Consider the following 18,240-nt stretch of genomic DNA (forward strand, 5'->3'; position numbering starts at 1 on the left):
GGTAATGTTCTCAACTTCCACACATTCTTCAATGCTCCCAGGATTTTCGCCCCCTCCCCCACCATATGATTCACTTCCGCTTCCATGGTTCCATCCGCTGCCAGATCCACTCCCAGATATCTAAAACACTTTACTTCCTCCAGTTTTTCTCCATTCAAACTTACCTCCCAATTGACTTGACCCTCAACCCTACTGTACCTAATAACCTTGCTCTTATTTACATTTACTCTTAACTTTCTTCTTTCACACACTTTACCAAACTCAGTCACCAGCTTCTGCAGTTTCTCACATGAATCAGCCACCAGCACTGTATCATCAGCGAACAACAACTGACTCACTTCCCAAGCTCTCTCATCCACAACAGACTTCATACTTGCCCCTCTTTCCAAAACTCTTGCATTAACCTCCCTAACAACCCCATCCATAAACAAATTAAACAACCATGGAGACATCACACACCCCTGCCGCAAACCTACATTCAATGAGAACCAATCACTTTCCTCTCTTCCTAGACGTACACATGCCTTACATCTTCGACAAAAACTTTTCACTGCATCTAACAACTTGCCTCCCACACCATATATTCTTAATACCTTCCACAGAGCATCTCTATCAACTCTATCATATGCCTTCTCCAGATCCATAAATGCTACATACAAATCCATTTGCTTTTCTAAGTATTTCTCACATACATTCTTCAAAGCAAACACCTGATCCACACATCCTCTACCACTTCTGAAACCACACTGCTCTTCCCCAATCTGATGCTCTGTACATGCCTTCACCCTCTCAATCAATACCCTCCCATATAATTTACCAGGAATACTCAACAAACTTATACCTCTGTAATTTGAGCACTCACTCTTATCCCCTTTGCCTTTGTACAATGGCACTATGCACGCATTCTGCCAATCCTCAGGCACCTCACCATGAGTCATACATACATTAAATAACCTTACCAACCAGTCAACAATACAGTCACCCCCTTTTTTAATAAATTCCACTGCAATACCATCCAAACCTGCTGCCTTGCCGGCTTTCATCTTCTGCAAAGCTTTTACTACCTCTTCTCTGTTTACCAAATCATTTTCCCTAACCCTCTCACTTTGCACACCACCTCGACCAAAACACCCTATATCTGCCACTCTATCATCAAACACATTCAACAAACCTTCAAAATACTCACTCCATCTCCTTCTCACATCACCACTACTTGTTATCACCTCCCCATTTGTGCCCTTCACTGAAGTTCCCATTTGCTCCCTTGTCTTACGCACTTTATTTACCTCCTTCCAGAACATCTTTTTATCCTCCCTAAAATTTAATGATACTCTCTCACCCCAACTCTCATTTGCCCTCTTTTTCACTTTTTGCACCTTTCTCTTGACCTCCTGTCTCTTTCTTTTATACATCTCCCACTCAATTGCATTTTTTCCCTGCAAAAATTGTCCAAATGCCTCTCTCTTCTCTTTCACTAATAATCTTACTTCTTCATCCCACCACTCACTACCCTTTCTAATTAACCCACCTCCCACTCTTCTCATGCCACAAGCATCTTTTGCGCAATCCATCACTGATTCCCTAAATACATCCCACTCCTCCCCCACTCCCCTTACTTCCATTGTTCTCACCTTTTTCCATTCTGTACTCAGTCTCTCCTGGTACTTCCTCACACAAGTCTCCTTCCCAAGCTCACTTACTCTCACCACCCTCTTCACCCCAACATTCACTCTTCTTTTCTGAAAACCCATACAAATCTTCACCTTAGCCTCCACAAGATAATGATCAGACATCCCTCCAGTTGCACCTCTCAGCACATTAACATCCAAAAGTCTCTCTTTCGCACGCCTTATACTTAGAAAAGCAAATGGATTTGTATGTAGCATTTATGGATCTGGAGAAGGCATATGATAGAGTTGATAGAGATGCTCTGTGGAAGGTATTAAGAATATATTCTGTGGGAGGCAAGTTGTTAGAAGCAGTGAAAAGTTTTTATCGAGGATGTAAGGCATGTGTACGTGTAGGAAGAGAGGAAAGTGATTGGTTCTCAGTGAATGTAGGTTTGCAGCAGGGGTGTGTGATGTCTCCATGGTTGTTTAATTTGTTTATGGATGGGGTTGTTAGGGAAGTGAATGCAAGAGTTTTGGAAAGAGGGGCAAGTATGAAGTCTGTTGGGGATGAGAGAGCTTGGGAAGTGAGTCAGTTGTTGTTTGCTGATGATACAGCGCTGGTGGCTGATTCATGTGAGAAACTGCAGAAGCTGGTGACTGAGTTTGGTAAAGTGTGTGAAAGAAGAAAGTTGAGAGTAAATGTGAATAAGAGAAAGGTTATTAGGTACAGTAGGGTTGAGGGTCAAGTCAATTGGGAGGCAAGTTTGAATGGAGAAAAACTGGAGGAAGTAAAGTGTTTTAGATATCTGGGAGTGGATCTGGCAGCGGATGGAACCATGGAAGCGGAAGTGGATCATAGGGTGGGGGAGGGGGCGAAAATCCTGGGAGCCTTGAAGAATGTGTGGAAGTTGAGAACATTATCTCGGAAAGCAAAAATGGGTATGTTTGACGGAATAGTGGTTCCAACAATGTTGTATGGTTGCGAGGCTTGGGCTATGGATAGAGTTATGCGCAGGAGGATGGATGTGCTGGAAATGAGATGTTTGAGGACAATGTGTGGTGTGAGGTGGTTTGATCGAGTAAGTAACGTAAGGGTAAGAGAGATGTGTGAAAATAAAAAGATCGTGGTTGAGAGAGCAGAAGAGGGTGTTTTGAAATGGTTTGGGCACATGGAGAGAATGAGTGAGGAAAGATTGACCAAGAGGATATATGTGTCGGAGGTGGAGGGAACAAGGAGAAGTGGGAGACCAAATTGGAGGTGGAAAGATGGAGTGAAAAAGATTTTGTGTGATCGGGGCCTGAACATGCAGGAGGGTGAAAGGAGGGCAAGGAATAGAGTGAATTGGATCGATGTGGTATACCGGGGTTGACGTGCTGTCAGTGGGTTGAATCAGGGCATGTGAAGCGTCTGGGGTAAACCATGGAAAGCTGTGTAGGTATGTATATTTGCGTGTGTGGACGTATGTATATACATGTGTATGGGGGTGGGTTGGGCCATTTCTTTCGTCTGTTTCCTTGCGCTACCTCGCAAATGCAGGAGACAGCGATAAAGCAAAAAAAAAAAAAAAAAAAAAAAAAAAAAATATATATATATATATATATATATATATATATATATATATATATATATATATATATATATATATATATAGGGGATTGGGGAGAAAGAATACTTCCCACGTATTCCCTGGGTGTCGTAGAAGGCGACTAAAAGGGGAGGGAGCGGGTGGCTGGAAATCCTCCCCTCTCATTTTTTTTTTAATTTTCCAAAAGAAGGAACATAGAAGGGGGCCAAGTGAGGATTTTCCCTCTAAGGCCCAGTCCTCTGTTCTTAACGCTATCTCGCAAACGTGGGAAATGGCGAATAGTATGAAAAAAAAAAAATATATATATATATATATATATATATGTTGGCTTGCGGCACGGGTGCGTAAATGTCCCCATGGTTGTTTAATTTGTACATGGATGAGGTTGTTAGGGAGGTGAATGCATGAGTTTCAGAGAGAGGGGCAAGTATGCAATCTGTTGTGGATGAGAGGGCTTGGGAAGTGAGTCAGATGTTGTTCGCTGATGATACAGCGCTGGTAGCTGATTCGGATGAGAAACTGTAGAAGCTGGTGACTGAGTTTCGTAAAGTGTGTGAAAGAAGAAAGCTGAGAGTAAATGTGAATAAGAACAAGGTTATTAGGTTCAGTAGGGTTGAAGGACAAGTAAATTGGGAGGTAAGTTTGAATGGAGGAAAAGTGAAGTGTTTTAGATATCTGGGAGTGGATTTAGCAGCAGATGGAACCATGGAAGCAGAAGTGAGTCACAGGGTGGGGGAGGGAGCAAAGGTTCTGGGAGTGTTGAAGAATGTGTGGAAGGCGAGAACGTTATCTAGGAGAACAAAAATGGGTATGTTTGAAGGAATAGTGGTTCCAACAAAAATATATGATTGCAAGGCATGGGCTATAGATAGGGTTGTGCGTTAGGAGGGTGGACATGTTGGAAATGAAATGTTTGAGGACAAAATGTGGTGTAAGGTGGTTTGATCGAGTAAGTAATGAAAGGGTAAGAGAGATGTGTGGTAATAAATAGTGTGGTTGAGAGAGCAGAAAAGGGTGTATTGATATGGTTTGGTCACATGGAGAGAACGAGTTAGGAAAGATTGGCAAAGAAGATATATGTGTCAGAGGTGGAGGGATTGAGGAGAAGTGGGAGACCAAATTGGAGGTGGAAGGATGGAGTGAAAAAGATTTTGAGTGATCCGGGCCTGAACATACAGGAGAGTGAAAGGCATGCAAGTGAATTTGGAACGATGTGGTATACCAAGGTTGATGTGCTGTCAATGGATTGAACCTGAGCATGTGAAGTGTCTGGGGTAAACCATGGAAAGTTTTGTTGGGTATGGATGTGGAAAGGGAGCTGTGGTTTCACTGCATTACACATGACAGCCAGAGACAGAGTGTGAATGAATGTGACCTTTGTTGTCTTTTCCTAGCACTACCTTGCATGCACGGGGGGAAGGGGGTGCCATTTCATGTGTGGCGGGATGGCGATGGGAATGGATGAAGGCAGCAAGTACGAATATGTACATGTGTATATGTGTATATGTCTATGTATGTATATGTGCATATACGTTGAAATGTATAGGTATGTATATCTGTGTGTGTGGGCGTTTATGTAAAATATGTGTATGTGGGTGGGTTGGGGCATTCTTTCATCTGTTTCCTTGCACTACCTTGCTAACGCAGGAGACAGTGATTAAGTATAATAAAAAATAAAATGATAATATATTTGTATATATCATCATTCATTATACTTGATCGCTGTTTCCCACATCAGCGAGGTGTTGCTAGGAAACAGATAAAGATAGACCCATCAACTCACACACACATATATACATACACACCCATACACATACATATCAACATATACACATATACATACACAGCCATATACATATATAGACATGTACATATTCATACTCACTTGCCTTCATCCATTCTAGGTGCCACCCTGTCCCACAGAAAACAGCATTGTTACCCCCTGGATCAGCAAGATAGCACCAGGAAAACAGACAAGAAAGGCCATATTCGTTCACAGTCTCTAGCTATCGTGTGTGTGTGTGTACCACATCGTTCTAATACACTCTACTCCTTGCAGGACTCTCACCCTTCTGTAAGTATATTTCTTTTTTTTTCATATGCACTCATTATTTCCCAAATGAGCGAAGTAGCATCAAGAACAGATGACAGCCTCAGAGTGAAAATTCCTCAATTGGCTCCTTGCTCTGTTCCTTCTTTTAGAAAAAAATACAGGAAGGGGAGATTGCCAGCCACCCGCTCCCACCCCTCTCAGTCGTCATCTATGTAACGCACATATACTAAGAATAATAGTAGTTGAAAATTTTACTAAGTAGTAAAGGTCAGCATTATTTCAATAACAAGCACCTTGAAATGGAAAAATGATAAACAGTAAAGCCATTACTGGAGGCTACATGCAAGTGCAAAAAGAAAAGATATGACAGAGCTTCACAACAAAAGAACTTTGATTCTAAGATGCTTCATGTGCTATGGGTTGGATAAAATGTACAGTGCAAGGAAGTTTGATTTGAATCAACAAGAATATGAGTGATCGAATATACTATTATAATCATGGAGAAATAACCTGGAATTCAGGTCACTACAGCAGCTGGTCAGGTCAAGTTGTAGTAAATTGCCCAAATTGTGGAGTCACTACAGTCAGGGGAGATTACTACTGCTGTGAGTTACTAAAGTGGGATGGTAGGGGGGTTTACCTTAGCTGTGACACTGGCAGGGATGATGGAGGTCAGGAACCTTCTGTCATGGGTCATAACATTGGTTAAGACTTCCATGCGAGTCATGTCCCCTGACCCTGGCATCTGGGTATGGTAAGTTACAGTCATCACATGGGTTACGGTCAAGAGGGACTCTGTTGTGTGACTTACTGGGGCTGGCTCCAGTGTAAGGAGCACTGGAGAAAGCAATGAGCCTGAGTGTACCATGGGTTGTTTGACCAGGCCTTGATTATTAGTGACCAGGTCTGCAATGGTCATCACAGACCCAAGAAGGTTTGTCGGGATATCCAAGTCTGTCCCAAAGTCATTCGTGTCTGCCACCATTTCCAAGATCACTGTTTTGTCATCCTCACTTTGGTGGCATGGAGGACCGAGCTCAGTGAAGGAGCAGATGAACGGCCGCAAAAGAGACATGATGCTACGTTGGGTAGTGGGAGTAGAATGGTAGGTCAGCCGCTTAGGCGAACGAGCATTATGACCATCTATTACCTGTTAGTATTGGTTAGTCAACACAACATCATGGCACTAAAAGTGAAGAGGTAATGGTGTGACTTGAAAATGGAACAGAGGAAAGAGCAAAATGACAGGCAGAACAAGAGACAAAATGAGGAGACTGAAAATTATCAATTGAATGGGGGGCATATGTTGTAGGAAATGACAAGAAATCTCAAACCAATAAAAGAATCTGAGTTAGCTCTGGTACAATATGTAGCTGAAGTTAGTTAATTCAGTATACTAAACTATACAATTCTTTTACTAGTTGCAGTATGAGGGTAAAATAAACCACTGAAGATATAAGAATGATAGAACCACAGTTATGACAGTATGGGAAGTGATACCTAAGATTCAACGAAACCAGAAATAAGATGAAAAATATATCATAAATCACAATTGAATTCTTAAAATAAGACATTAGGGAGATTGTTATTATTAATGTTAGTATGTGAGGATAAACTGCTTTTAAAGGAACAGTAAATGCCACTATCAAACAGATTCTCTCTACATTTGAAAAAAGAAACAGACTTTTCAATACCGATACTGTATCCCGAACTGAATCATATTCAGTCTGTATTAATTTTTGTGCTCCAATTACTGCTCCTTGTGCAAATACCACTTATTTGTATCATTTACTGGGAACTGACAACAGATGCCTTACTAAATGACATAGGCAATATATGTACACTGTACTTTACACCCTGACAATATAGCATTATAGCATCTTTGAGTGCAGTATCATCAATCCATAATGCTACATCATTTACAGTTTTACTAGCATACTGCAATAACTCTAAATACACAGAGCATTCATCATTTTACAGAGAAAGACAGCTGATCCTAAACAAGGTGCTGGAGTTTATTTCTGAAAATTGTACAAGTTACACAAATAATTTCCAGTATATTCTTAAAATGATCAAAATGTATCATTGTTATCCTTTTCTCCTTCACTTACTTACAAAGATATCTCTGCATGCCATATTTACTTGGAAACTGTAAAATGTCTTTAACAAACTGCAGATAAGGGAATGGGCTAAGATTTAGAGTGCATCTTAGGTTATACAGACCTTACAGGCACCCACATCCCCCTTTATCAGTTCTGATTAAATCAAGTAAGTAACAGTGCTTATGAAACAGGTTAAGACTGATATTAATATATGAAAATTATCTGCTACTGTTCAAAATGAATTGATATGAGTAACCGCCTGAAGGCACCTTTTGCAAATGATGCCCCCTCAGACTATGATGTGTTAATAATAAAGGCTCTGTAAACTTAAATCCATCCCCATTAGAGCTGTTACCTTAGTATTGGTGCTTTAATTAAGTGGGCGAGGTGTTGACTGGAAAAGATTACAGTGTGCATACAAGAAAGGTCTGTATCAAATGTGAACCAATTTCATGAATCTTCAGGGATTTTAGCAATATAAAACCATGAATAAACCAATGCTGTATGAGGATATTCAGGCTAATTTACAATCATCCTGCTGTGATGTGTATGAATATCACTAATTTTGATGATTCATTAAAAGACATATTTGTCTATGTAAGGATTCACCATGAGTAAGTTAGGCAGAATCTGTCAGTAACTCGTTCTCGGGTTTGCTATTATTAGCATAGTTAGTTATGTGTGCTTGGGGTGCCATTATTGGCACAGGGTGGCCCAAGTGTAATTATAGGGCAGTGGGCTCTTTGGTGGATGTGTGTGTGCTGTGTAAAATGAGATTAATTGTTTCATTTCAAATAAATTCAAATCATGAATGAAAAGTGAGTCTACCCTGATGTACTGAAGTCTCTAGCACCCTGACATTATGAAAGAAATATCCATATACATAATACATATCCATTCTACCCAGTATTACTTCAGCATCAATACTGAATATGAAATTTATTTATCTTAAAATACTAATCAAAGTAAAAAAAAATGAACCTAAGAAAAATATATCCATAAAGCAATCACTGACTGAATTACATAATAATGAACTGCAGAGGAATTTTCAGTAAATTGATTATCAAATGCATTTACACAAAAGAATGTCAAAGTTACTATAAATTAAATGAAAAAAAAATTAACAGGCTGTTCAGCTAATTTGTTATTTACAACAGCTAAGTACTTAAAAAAGATTATATTCTGTGTTCCATGAAGAGAAACAGCAAATTATTGACTTTACCTTAGGGTGGTCAGTTTCCAAAGATGCAAAAAGAAGCATCTGATCGGACAGTGTTGATGGTGGCAAGGTGATTGGTCGCTGGAATTTCTCAAAGTTGTTGGTAATTATCTTCTCATGAGGAAGTGGGGAAGCTGTTTTGTCACCTGTAAAACAGGGACAGTGAAAACCATGCATAAGACAGAGGTGTTCCATGGATTATACACTACTGTCACTGTCATCAGCTAGAGAATTAAGGAGCATATGACTAATGACCTCTAGAGCTTAGTATGAGTGCATATTCCATTGGGCATTATCTGTGTTCTGTTTTTGTACGTGTTCATGTCATCTGGAACATTCAATCATGTCTCAGTAATCCAGCATCAAGCATTGCTAAACAAATGTGGTCCTTGAACTCACCATGTTGTTCACTTCTACTGTAAGTGTTCAAGACAAGGCTCAATCTTATTTTTTCATCTAAGTAGTAATTATCACACTGCTGTGACCATGGCTGGCTGATAATACCTTTTTTCACAATGGAGTCTAAGGCTGTCAACCTAAACATTTTACCTTAATAAAGTGAATTACAGTCTTTATGCCTACATTGTATGACATTACAAATACATTCAATGGCATTTACTAAACACAACCTGATTAACTACCTGTGCTGTCTGGTAGTGAACTGATAAAAAATATTAGTGCAAAATCTTGATTCATAAGATGAGAACAAATAAGAGTTCTTGTTAACTGCTAAAACAGTACTAAGTAGATCATATACCTGGATCTGTTAGTTGCCAAATCGAGTTGTGTCTGAAAGTTGAATTAGTAATAACAAGCAGTTTGTGCAGCAGGCAAGGAGTGCATCCAAGGTGCTGGTGATGGAATTAAAATAAGGGTGCATACAGAGCTTGGGTGCAGGGTATAGACAGTGAGAGGGAGGGCTGAGGGATGATACACATACTGTCTCTAGGACCCAGAAGAAATACTAGAGCAGTCATTCACCAACTACGTACCACTACTTTGGTCTGTGACTTGGTAGGGGGTGTGAATTACTTTTGCGCTGTCATATGATACTGTGATGACATGTATATATATATATATAAGCTAGACTATATGAAACTGCAATGATGTAGAAAAACTACTGTATGAGGATGCTGTGATATACTACATGCTGAGAAAAGCTAGTATATCAATCATGATTGGGCGATATATGTTGTATGCTGGATGGTAAGTGCTGATAATGAATACAACATACATCAATGCTAAGTATGTAATTTACAGTCAGGTTAACATAGTGATCATGACCATCATATGTTGTGCATGGTTAGGCATCCATGCCAATATAAGACAATGTAGTTGCTGTATGTGTCCTGCTAGGTTATCAAGGGCTAGAGGCTTCTTATATATATGTGCGTGTGTGTGTGTATATATATTTATTTATTTATTTTGCTTTGTCGCTGTCTCCCGCATTTGCGAGGTAGCGCAAGGAAACAGACGAAAGAAATGGCCCAACCCACCCCCATACACAATGTATATACATACACGTCCACACACGCAAATATACATACCTATACATCTCAATGTACACATATATATACACACACAGACACATACATATATACCCATGCACACAATTCACACTGTCTGCCTTTATTCATTCCCATCGCCACCTCGCCACACATCCCCCTCCCCCCTCATGTGTGCGAGGTAGCACTAGGAAAAGACAACGAAGGCCCCATTCGTTCCCACTCAGTCTCTAGCTGTCATGCAATAATGCCCGAAACCACAGCTTCCTTTCGACATCCAGGCCCCACACAACTTTCCATGGTTTACCCCAGACGCTTCACATGCCCTGATTCAATCCACTGACAGCACGTCAACCCCGGTATACCACATCAATCCAATTCACTCTATTCCTTGCCCTCCTTTCACCCTCCTGCATGTTCAGGCCCCAATCACACAAAATCTTTTTCACTCCATCTTTCCACCTCCAATTTGGTCTCCCACTTCTCCTCGTTCCCTCCACCTCCGACACATATATCCTCTTGGTCAATCTTTCCTCACTCATTCTCTCCATGTGCCCAAACCATTTCAAAACACCCTCTTCTGCTCTCTCAACCACGCTCTTTTTATTTCCACACATCTCTCTTACCCTTACGTTACTTACTCGATCAAACCACCTCACACCATACATTGTCCTCATACATCTCATTTCCAGCACATCCATCCTCCTGCGCACAACTCTATCCATAGCCCACGCCTCGCAACCATACAACATTGTTGGAACCACTATTCCTTCAAACATACCCATTTTTGCTTTCCGAGATAATGTTCTCGACTTCCACACATTCTTCAAGGCTCCCAGGATTTTCGCCCACTTCCCCACCCTATGATCCACTTCCGCTTCCATGGTTCCATCCGCTGCCAGATCCACTCCCAGATATCTAAAACACTTCACTTCCTCCAGTTTTTCTCCATTCAAACTTACCTCCCAATTGACTTGACCTTCAACCCTACTGTACCTAATTACCTTGCTCTTATTTACATTTACTCTTAACTTTCTTCTTTCACACACTTTACCAAACTCAGTCACCAGCTTCTGCAGTTTCTCACATGAATCAGCCACCAGCGCTGTATCATCAGCGAACAACAACTGACTCACTTCCCAAGCTCTCTCATCCACAACAGACTTCATACTTGCCCCTCTTTCCAAAACTCTTGCATTCACCTCCCTAACAACCCCATCCATAAACAAATGAAACAACCATGCAGACATCACACACCCCTGCCGCAAACCTACATTCAATGAGAACCAATCACTCTCCTCTCTTCCTAGACGTACACATGCCTTACATCCTCGATAAAAACTTTTCACTGCTTCTAACAACTTGCCTCCCACAGAATATATTCTTAATACCTTCCACAGAGCATCTCTATCAACTCTATCATATGCCTTCTCCAGATCCATAAATGCTACATACAAATCCATTTGCTTTTCTAAGTATTTCTCACATACATTCTTCAAAGCAAACACCTGATCCACACATCCTCTACCACTTCTGAAACCACACTGCTCTTCCCCAATCTGATGCTCTGTACATGCCTTCACCCTCTCAATCAATACCCTCCCATATAATTTACCAGGAATACTCAACAAACTTATACCTCTGTAATTTGAGCACTCACTCTTATCCCCTTTGCCTTTGTACAATGGCACTATGCACGCATTCCGCCAATCCTCAGGCACCTCACCATGAGTCATACATACATTAAATAACCTTACTAACCAGTCAACAATACAGTCACCCCCTTTTTTAATAAATTCCACTGCAATACCATCCAAACCTGCTGCCTTGCCGGCTTTCATCTTCCGCAAAGCTTTTACTACCTCTTCTCTGTTTACCAAATCATTTTCCCTAACCCTCTCACTTTGCACACCACCTCGACCAAAACACCCTATATCTGCCACTCTATCATCAAACACATTCAACAAACCTTCAAAATACTCACTCCATCTCCTTCTCACATCACCACTACTTGTTATCACCTCCCCATTTGCGCCCTTCACTGAAGTTCCCATTTGCTCCCTTGTCTTACGCACTTTATTTACCTCCTTCCAGAACATCTTTTTATTCTCCCTAAAATTTAATGATACTCTCTCACCCCAACTCTCATTTGCCCTGTTTTTCACCTCTTGCACCTTTCTCTTGACCTCCTGTCTCTTTCTTTTATACATCTCCCACTCAATTGCATTTTTTCCCTGCAAAAATCGTCCAAATGCCTCTCTCTCTTCTCTTTCACTAATAATCTTACTTCTTCATCCCACCACTCACAACCCTTTCTAATCAACCCACCTCCCACTCTTCTCATGCCACAAGCATCTTTTGCGCAATCCATCACTGATTCCCTAAATACATCCCATTCCCCCCCCCACTCCCCTAACTTCCATTGTTCTCACCTTTTTCCATTCTGTACTCAGTCTCTCCTGGTACTTCCTCACACAAGTCTCCTTCCTAAGCTCACTTACTCTCACCACCCTCTTCACCCCAACATTCACTCTTCTTTTCTGAAAACCCATACAAATCTTCACCTTAGCCTCCACAAGATAATGATCAGACATCCCTCCAGTTGCACCTCTCAGCACATTAACATCCAAAAGTCTCTCTTTCGCGCGCCTGTCAATTAACACATAATCCAATAACGCTCTCTGGCCATCTCTCCTACTTACATACGTATACTTGTTTTTTTTTTTTTAGCTTTGTCGCTGTCTCCCGCGTTTGTGAGGTAGCGCAAAGAAACAGACGAAAGAAATGGCCCAACCCACCCCCATACACACACGCAAATATACATACCTACACAGCTTTCCATGGTTTACCCCAGACGCTTCACATGCCCTGATTCAATCCACTGACAGCATGTCAACCCCGGTATACCACATCGATCCAATTCACTCTATTCCTTGCCCTCCTTTCACCCTCCTGCATGTTCAGGCCCCGATCACACAAAATCTTTTTCACTCCATCTTTCCACCTCCAATTTGGTCTCCCACTTCTCCTCGTTCCCTCCACCTCCGACACATATATCCTCTTGGTCAATCTTTCCTCCCTCATTCTCTCCATGTGCCCAAACCATTTCAAAACACCCTCTTCTGCTCTCTCAACCACGCTCTTTTTATTTCCACACATCTCTCTTACCCTTACGTTACTCACTCGATCAAACCACCTCACACCACACATTGTCCTCAAACATCTCATTTCCAGCACATCCATCCTCCTGCGCACAACTCTATCCATAGCCCATGCCTTGCAACCATACAACATTGTTGGAACCACTATTTCTTCAAACATAACCATTTTTGCTTTCCGAGATAATGTTCTCGACTTCCACACATTCTTCAAGGCTCCCAGGATTTTCGCCCCCTCCCCCACCCTATGATCCACTTCCGCTTCCATGGTTCCATCCGCTGCCAGATCCACTCCCAGATATCTAAAACACTTTACTTCCTCCAGTTTTTCTCCATTCAAACTTACCTCCCAATTGACTTGACCCTCAACCCTACTGTACCTAATTACCTTGCTCTTATTCACATTTAATCTTAACTTTCTTCTTTCACACACTTTACCAAACTCAGTCACCAGCTTCTGCAGTTTCTCACATGAATCAGCCACCAGCGCTGTATCATCAGCGAACAACAACTGACTCACTTCCCACGCTCTCTCATCCCCAACAGACTTCATACTTGCCCCTCTTTCCAAAATATATATATATATATATATATATATATATATATATATATATATATATATATATATATATATATATATATATTGGTTCTCAGTGAATGTAGGTTTGCGGCAAGGGTGTGTGATGTCTCCATGGTTGTTTAATTTGTTTATGGATGGGGTTGTTAGGGAGGTAAATGCATTCAAATCCCCCATCAGTATTACCCAGTCTCATGCATCAAAGCTACTAACACATTCCCTCAGCTGCTCCCAAAACACTTGCCTCTCATGATCTTTCTTCTCATGCCCAGGTGCATATGCACCAATAATCACCCATCTCTCTCCATCCACTTTCAGTTTTACCCATATCAATCTAGTTTACTTTATTACACTCTATCACATACTCCCACCACTCCTGTTTCAGTAGTGCTACTCCTTCCCTTGCTCTCGTCCTCTCACTAACCCCTGACTTTACTCCCAAGACATTCCCAAACCACCTTCCCCTTTACCCTTGAGCTTCGTTTCACTCAGATATAAAACATCCAGGTTCCTTTCCTCAAACATACTACCTATCTCTCCTTTTTTCTCATGTAACACCTCTGCCTCCACATGATAATGATCAGACATCCCACTAGTTGCCCCTCTCAGCACAGTAATATCCAAGTCTCTCTTTCACACGCTTATCAATTAACACGTAATCGAATAACGCTCCCTGGCCATCTCTCCTACTTACGTACATATACTTATGTATATCTCTCTTTTTAAACTAGGTGTTCCCAATCACCAGTCCTTTTTCAGCACACAAATCTACAAGCTCTTCACCATTTCCATTTACAACACTGAACACCCCATGTACACAAATTATACCCTCAACTGCCACATGACTCACCTTTACATTCAAATCACCCATCACCAGAACCTGGTCTCGTGCATCAAAGCTGTTAACAAACTCAGTCAGCTGCTCCCAAAACACTTGCCTCTCATGATCTTTCTTCTCATGACCAGGTGCATAGGCACCAATAATCACCCATCTCTCTCCATCCACTCTCAGTTTTTACCCATTATCAATCTAAAGTTTACTTTCTTACACTCTATCACATACTCCCACAACTGCTTCAGGAGCCAAAACATCCAGGTTCCTTTTCTCAAACATACTACCTATCTCTCCTTTTTTCTCATCTTGAAAGAATAGTATTGTCTTTAAAATATGTGGGGAAAGTAACACCTCCTTAGTGCAGAGAAGTGGCATATGCCCTGTTAATGAAGTCAGGTATGCTGGTCTAATGTGTATATCTAAAATTTGATTACCAATGTAATGGATTAAGTTCCAGTTTCCAATAAAGTTATTGATGGTCAAGGGGTAAAAGAATTTGAGGAGGTAAACTGGATGGGCATTTTGGAGGTATTAACCCTTTATCAATATCAAATTTTTTCTCTTTTTTATGATATGATGTTCCATCTACTTTCCCATGATATGTTGATATGTTTAAGGTATAGTTTCATGCTATCATAGTGGGGATCATCTATCCTTTCTTATATATATAAAAGTGATATGAAGCTGACCTTGGCTCATTACTGAAATAAGACTGTCATCAAATGCAGGTTTCTGATCAATATTTACCAGTGTGTCTACCACAGGCGAGAATATGCAGGTTAAGCAAGGCTTTACAATCAAAGGGATAATTCTAAAGCTATTCTAACAGCCAATTTGTGTTGACCATGAGTAACTGCAGATAATTTAAACATTTCTAGCATATTGCAGATGAGTCATAGAGCCTCACTGTGGATGAAGTATGATTGAATAGGATTTGAAATATAATTTCTGGTATCCTAAGTGACATTATATAGATGAGCTGTGATGTCCTATGTAAAATCTGATGAATGTAATTTGTGATATCTAATTATGAATATGATTTGTGATATCCTGAATAAAGTTGATATATAACATTCTGAGTAACATTATGAAAATAATTTGTGATATCTTGAGTAAAATAATTCCTACAATTTGTGAAATGATAAAATATGAATTGTGATATCCTAAGTTTCTGCTGTGGCAGTACTACCTCTAGTAAAAAGGTCGCTGGAATGTGAGACAAGGTCAAGAAGACCTGTTGGTCTATGACTTAGCTCACCCCTAGGATGCTGCACTTACCAGCGACAATGACCTCAACGCCATTACTCATGACTTTGGTAGCCAGGTTATGTCGGGCGCCAATGCTGAATCGAGCACCCAGGCGTTGCTGCTCTCTTCCCGCCTCACTCAGACTGGACTCCAGCAACGACCCCACCACCTGGTTTGACCCGGGCCGTCCAACCACTGCCCGACCCGACCCCTGACCTGACCCTGCATGACCGAGAAGGGCTTGCTTTTTTTGGGGCATTCCGCCAAAACCAGAGTTCAAGCGAGCATCACAAGGGTTATTTCCTGTCAGAACTTCAACGGTTTGATCAGCCATTTACTAACTTCACATTTGATACATGTAAATTAAAGGCAGGTTTGGACGACAACCATGAAAAAGACATCAACGTCACTGAATATTTTAAGGACTGATCAAAACGTAAAGGCCCAATTATGTGATGTTAGCTTAACTTGTGGGGTTGTGTAGTATCTAGCTTTATTTCTTCAAACTTATATGAACATGTATTAGGTTTTTAAGAAGTACAAGACAGGCATGTGAACCCAATGGATTTCCATCACTCACAAGTTCAGGATGTGAAAGGAAGAGACTTCGAGGCTGTGTATCAAGCAGGAAAAGGAAGTGTACCTTACTAAGAGCAAAAAACCTTTTTGTCCACTGACGATAATACAACATCCCAGATGGTGATTTTTCACTTGATGTTTAATCTCAAAAACAGTGAATTACAGTAACATTTTCATGAACAAAAAGAAAATGTAAAAACTTCATAGTTTATTGTCACCAAAAATCCCTGTCTGACATATGGTTATGTAATTTACTCTACATTTTAAAGTTCATTCACTGGTCCAGTGCAAGGAAAAGGATCTTCAATTACAGATATTTGCTATTACAAGTGTAACAAGTGATTTTTTTGCATTATCAATAGAAATACACAAAAATATAGATTATAATTCGATGATAGGAAAAAAAAGATAATTACTTCATGTCAGCAGCGTGTGCTTAAATCTGTAAAACTTTCTGACTGCTTATCTTCCCCATACAGAGATAAGCCACATGCAGAGTGAGAGTATGTGGTCTTAAAATTATCTTTAACACCTAAAGAAGGTGTTAAAGATTTTTCGGTCGGTGGATGGAATTTAAGATGATGGTTTTAATAACCCTGACAGTTGATAAAGCAAAAGCCCAAACAACCAACCCATACAAATTATGAACATGTGCGTTAGGGAATGACGGTAAACTCCTGTAATTTTGTAAAGAATCACAGGAAGTTTGAAGAAACCAATCTTGAAGTTGACATGCCTTGACCTCTTCTATGCTCCATGATGAAGTAATCTCACCAAAAATGCTGTACACAACCCGACAAGCCATTTCCGTCAAGTGGGAGAGGAAAAGCTTAGCAGGTTATATAAAAAAAATCAAATACGGTAAATATGTTAAAACAAAGCTTAAATGTTACGCGAACTGGTACAAGCGGGTGGTGGAATGGGGAGATGGAATGAGGCAACAGAATACGGGCAAAGGCACAGAGAATAAACAAAAAATGGAGGGAGGCCATAGCATTTTCCAGATCCCACTCGATGAGCAAGACAAATGAATTCCATAACATGAACCTTATCAATCTACATACATTCACAAAGCTTAGTATAATTTACAGGACCAGCATCATACCAGCATCAAATGATAGGACCCTTGCCATAACTAAGATTACAGACACTTGTGCCATTGATATCCATAAAGAGACAGGTGGGAAAGGGGGGAAGGGATAATCTTCTATTGAATCAGTTCTGGTCAACTGAATATCTGTGGCACCTAGGGATAGCAAGTGTCCAGTTCGGTATGGTGAGAGCAGTTAGTCAACTCTTAAAACATGCTGGCGTACATTGCTGTATTCTGTACATACGGGTGTCAGACATAATGTATAATAACTCAGTTCGCTAAAGTTAAAGCTACACAAATCAATGAGCTGCACTACTGAAAATTAATGTCTTGCAAAATATATAACTACAGCCTAGCACTTAATTAAGCAACACTAGATGATTTACTTTTCATAAATTCAGCTCAAGCAAACGGCACAACTTACCCACTACAACTAGTGATACAATAATCTATCCATGCGTGTATCAATGATAATAATAATGATAATAATAATATAATACTGCAAGAGGTTGTTCATGAACTACTTTCTCATACGCACGACATACCGATACACAACAGTACAATATACACATAATAAGGTCCTGGCTTGTGTGGTGCACATACCTGGGCCATCTTCAGGGGAACTGATGATGCCAAAGGCTGCAATGAGATAACATAAGAAAAGTCATCAGTCTT

At 40.5% G+C, this 18,240-nt stretch overlaps 1 protein-coding gene across 1 annotated transcript in view; it reads right to left on the bottom strand.

Moving 5' to 3' along the window:
- The window catches only part of LOC139751453 (uncharacterized), a 178,916-nt gene that overhangs the window by 22,937 nt on the left and 137,739 nt on the right, over positions 1-18,240 (bottom strand). Inside the window, 3 exon segments of the mRNA XM_071666872.1 lie at positions 8,574-8,716; positions 15,924-16,115; positions 18,169-18,204. Of these exon segments, the coding sequence (XP_071522973.1) occupies positions 8,574-8,716; positions 15,924-16,115; positions 18,169-18,204 (371 nt within the window).

Source organism: Panulirus ornatus, chromosome 11, assembly GCF_036320965.1.
Source record: "Panulirus ornatus isolate Po-2019 chromosome 11, ASM3632096v1, whole genome shotgun sequence".
Classification (NCBI taxonomy): Eukaryota; Metazoa; Arthropoda; class Malacostraca; order Decapoda; family Palinuridae; genus Panulirus; species Panulirus ornatus.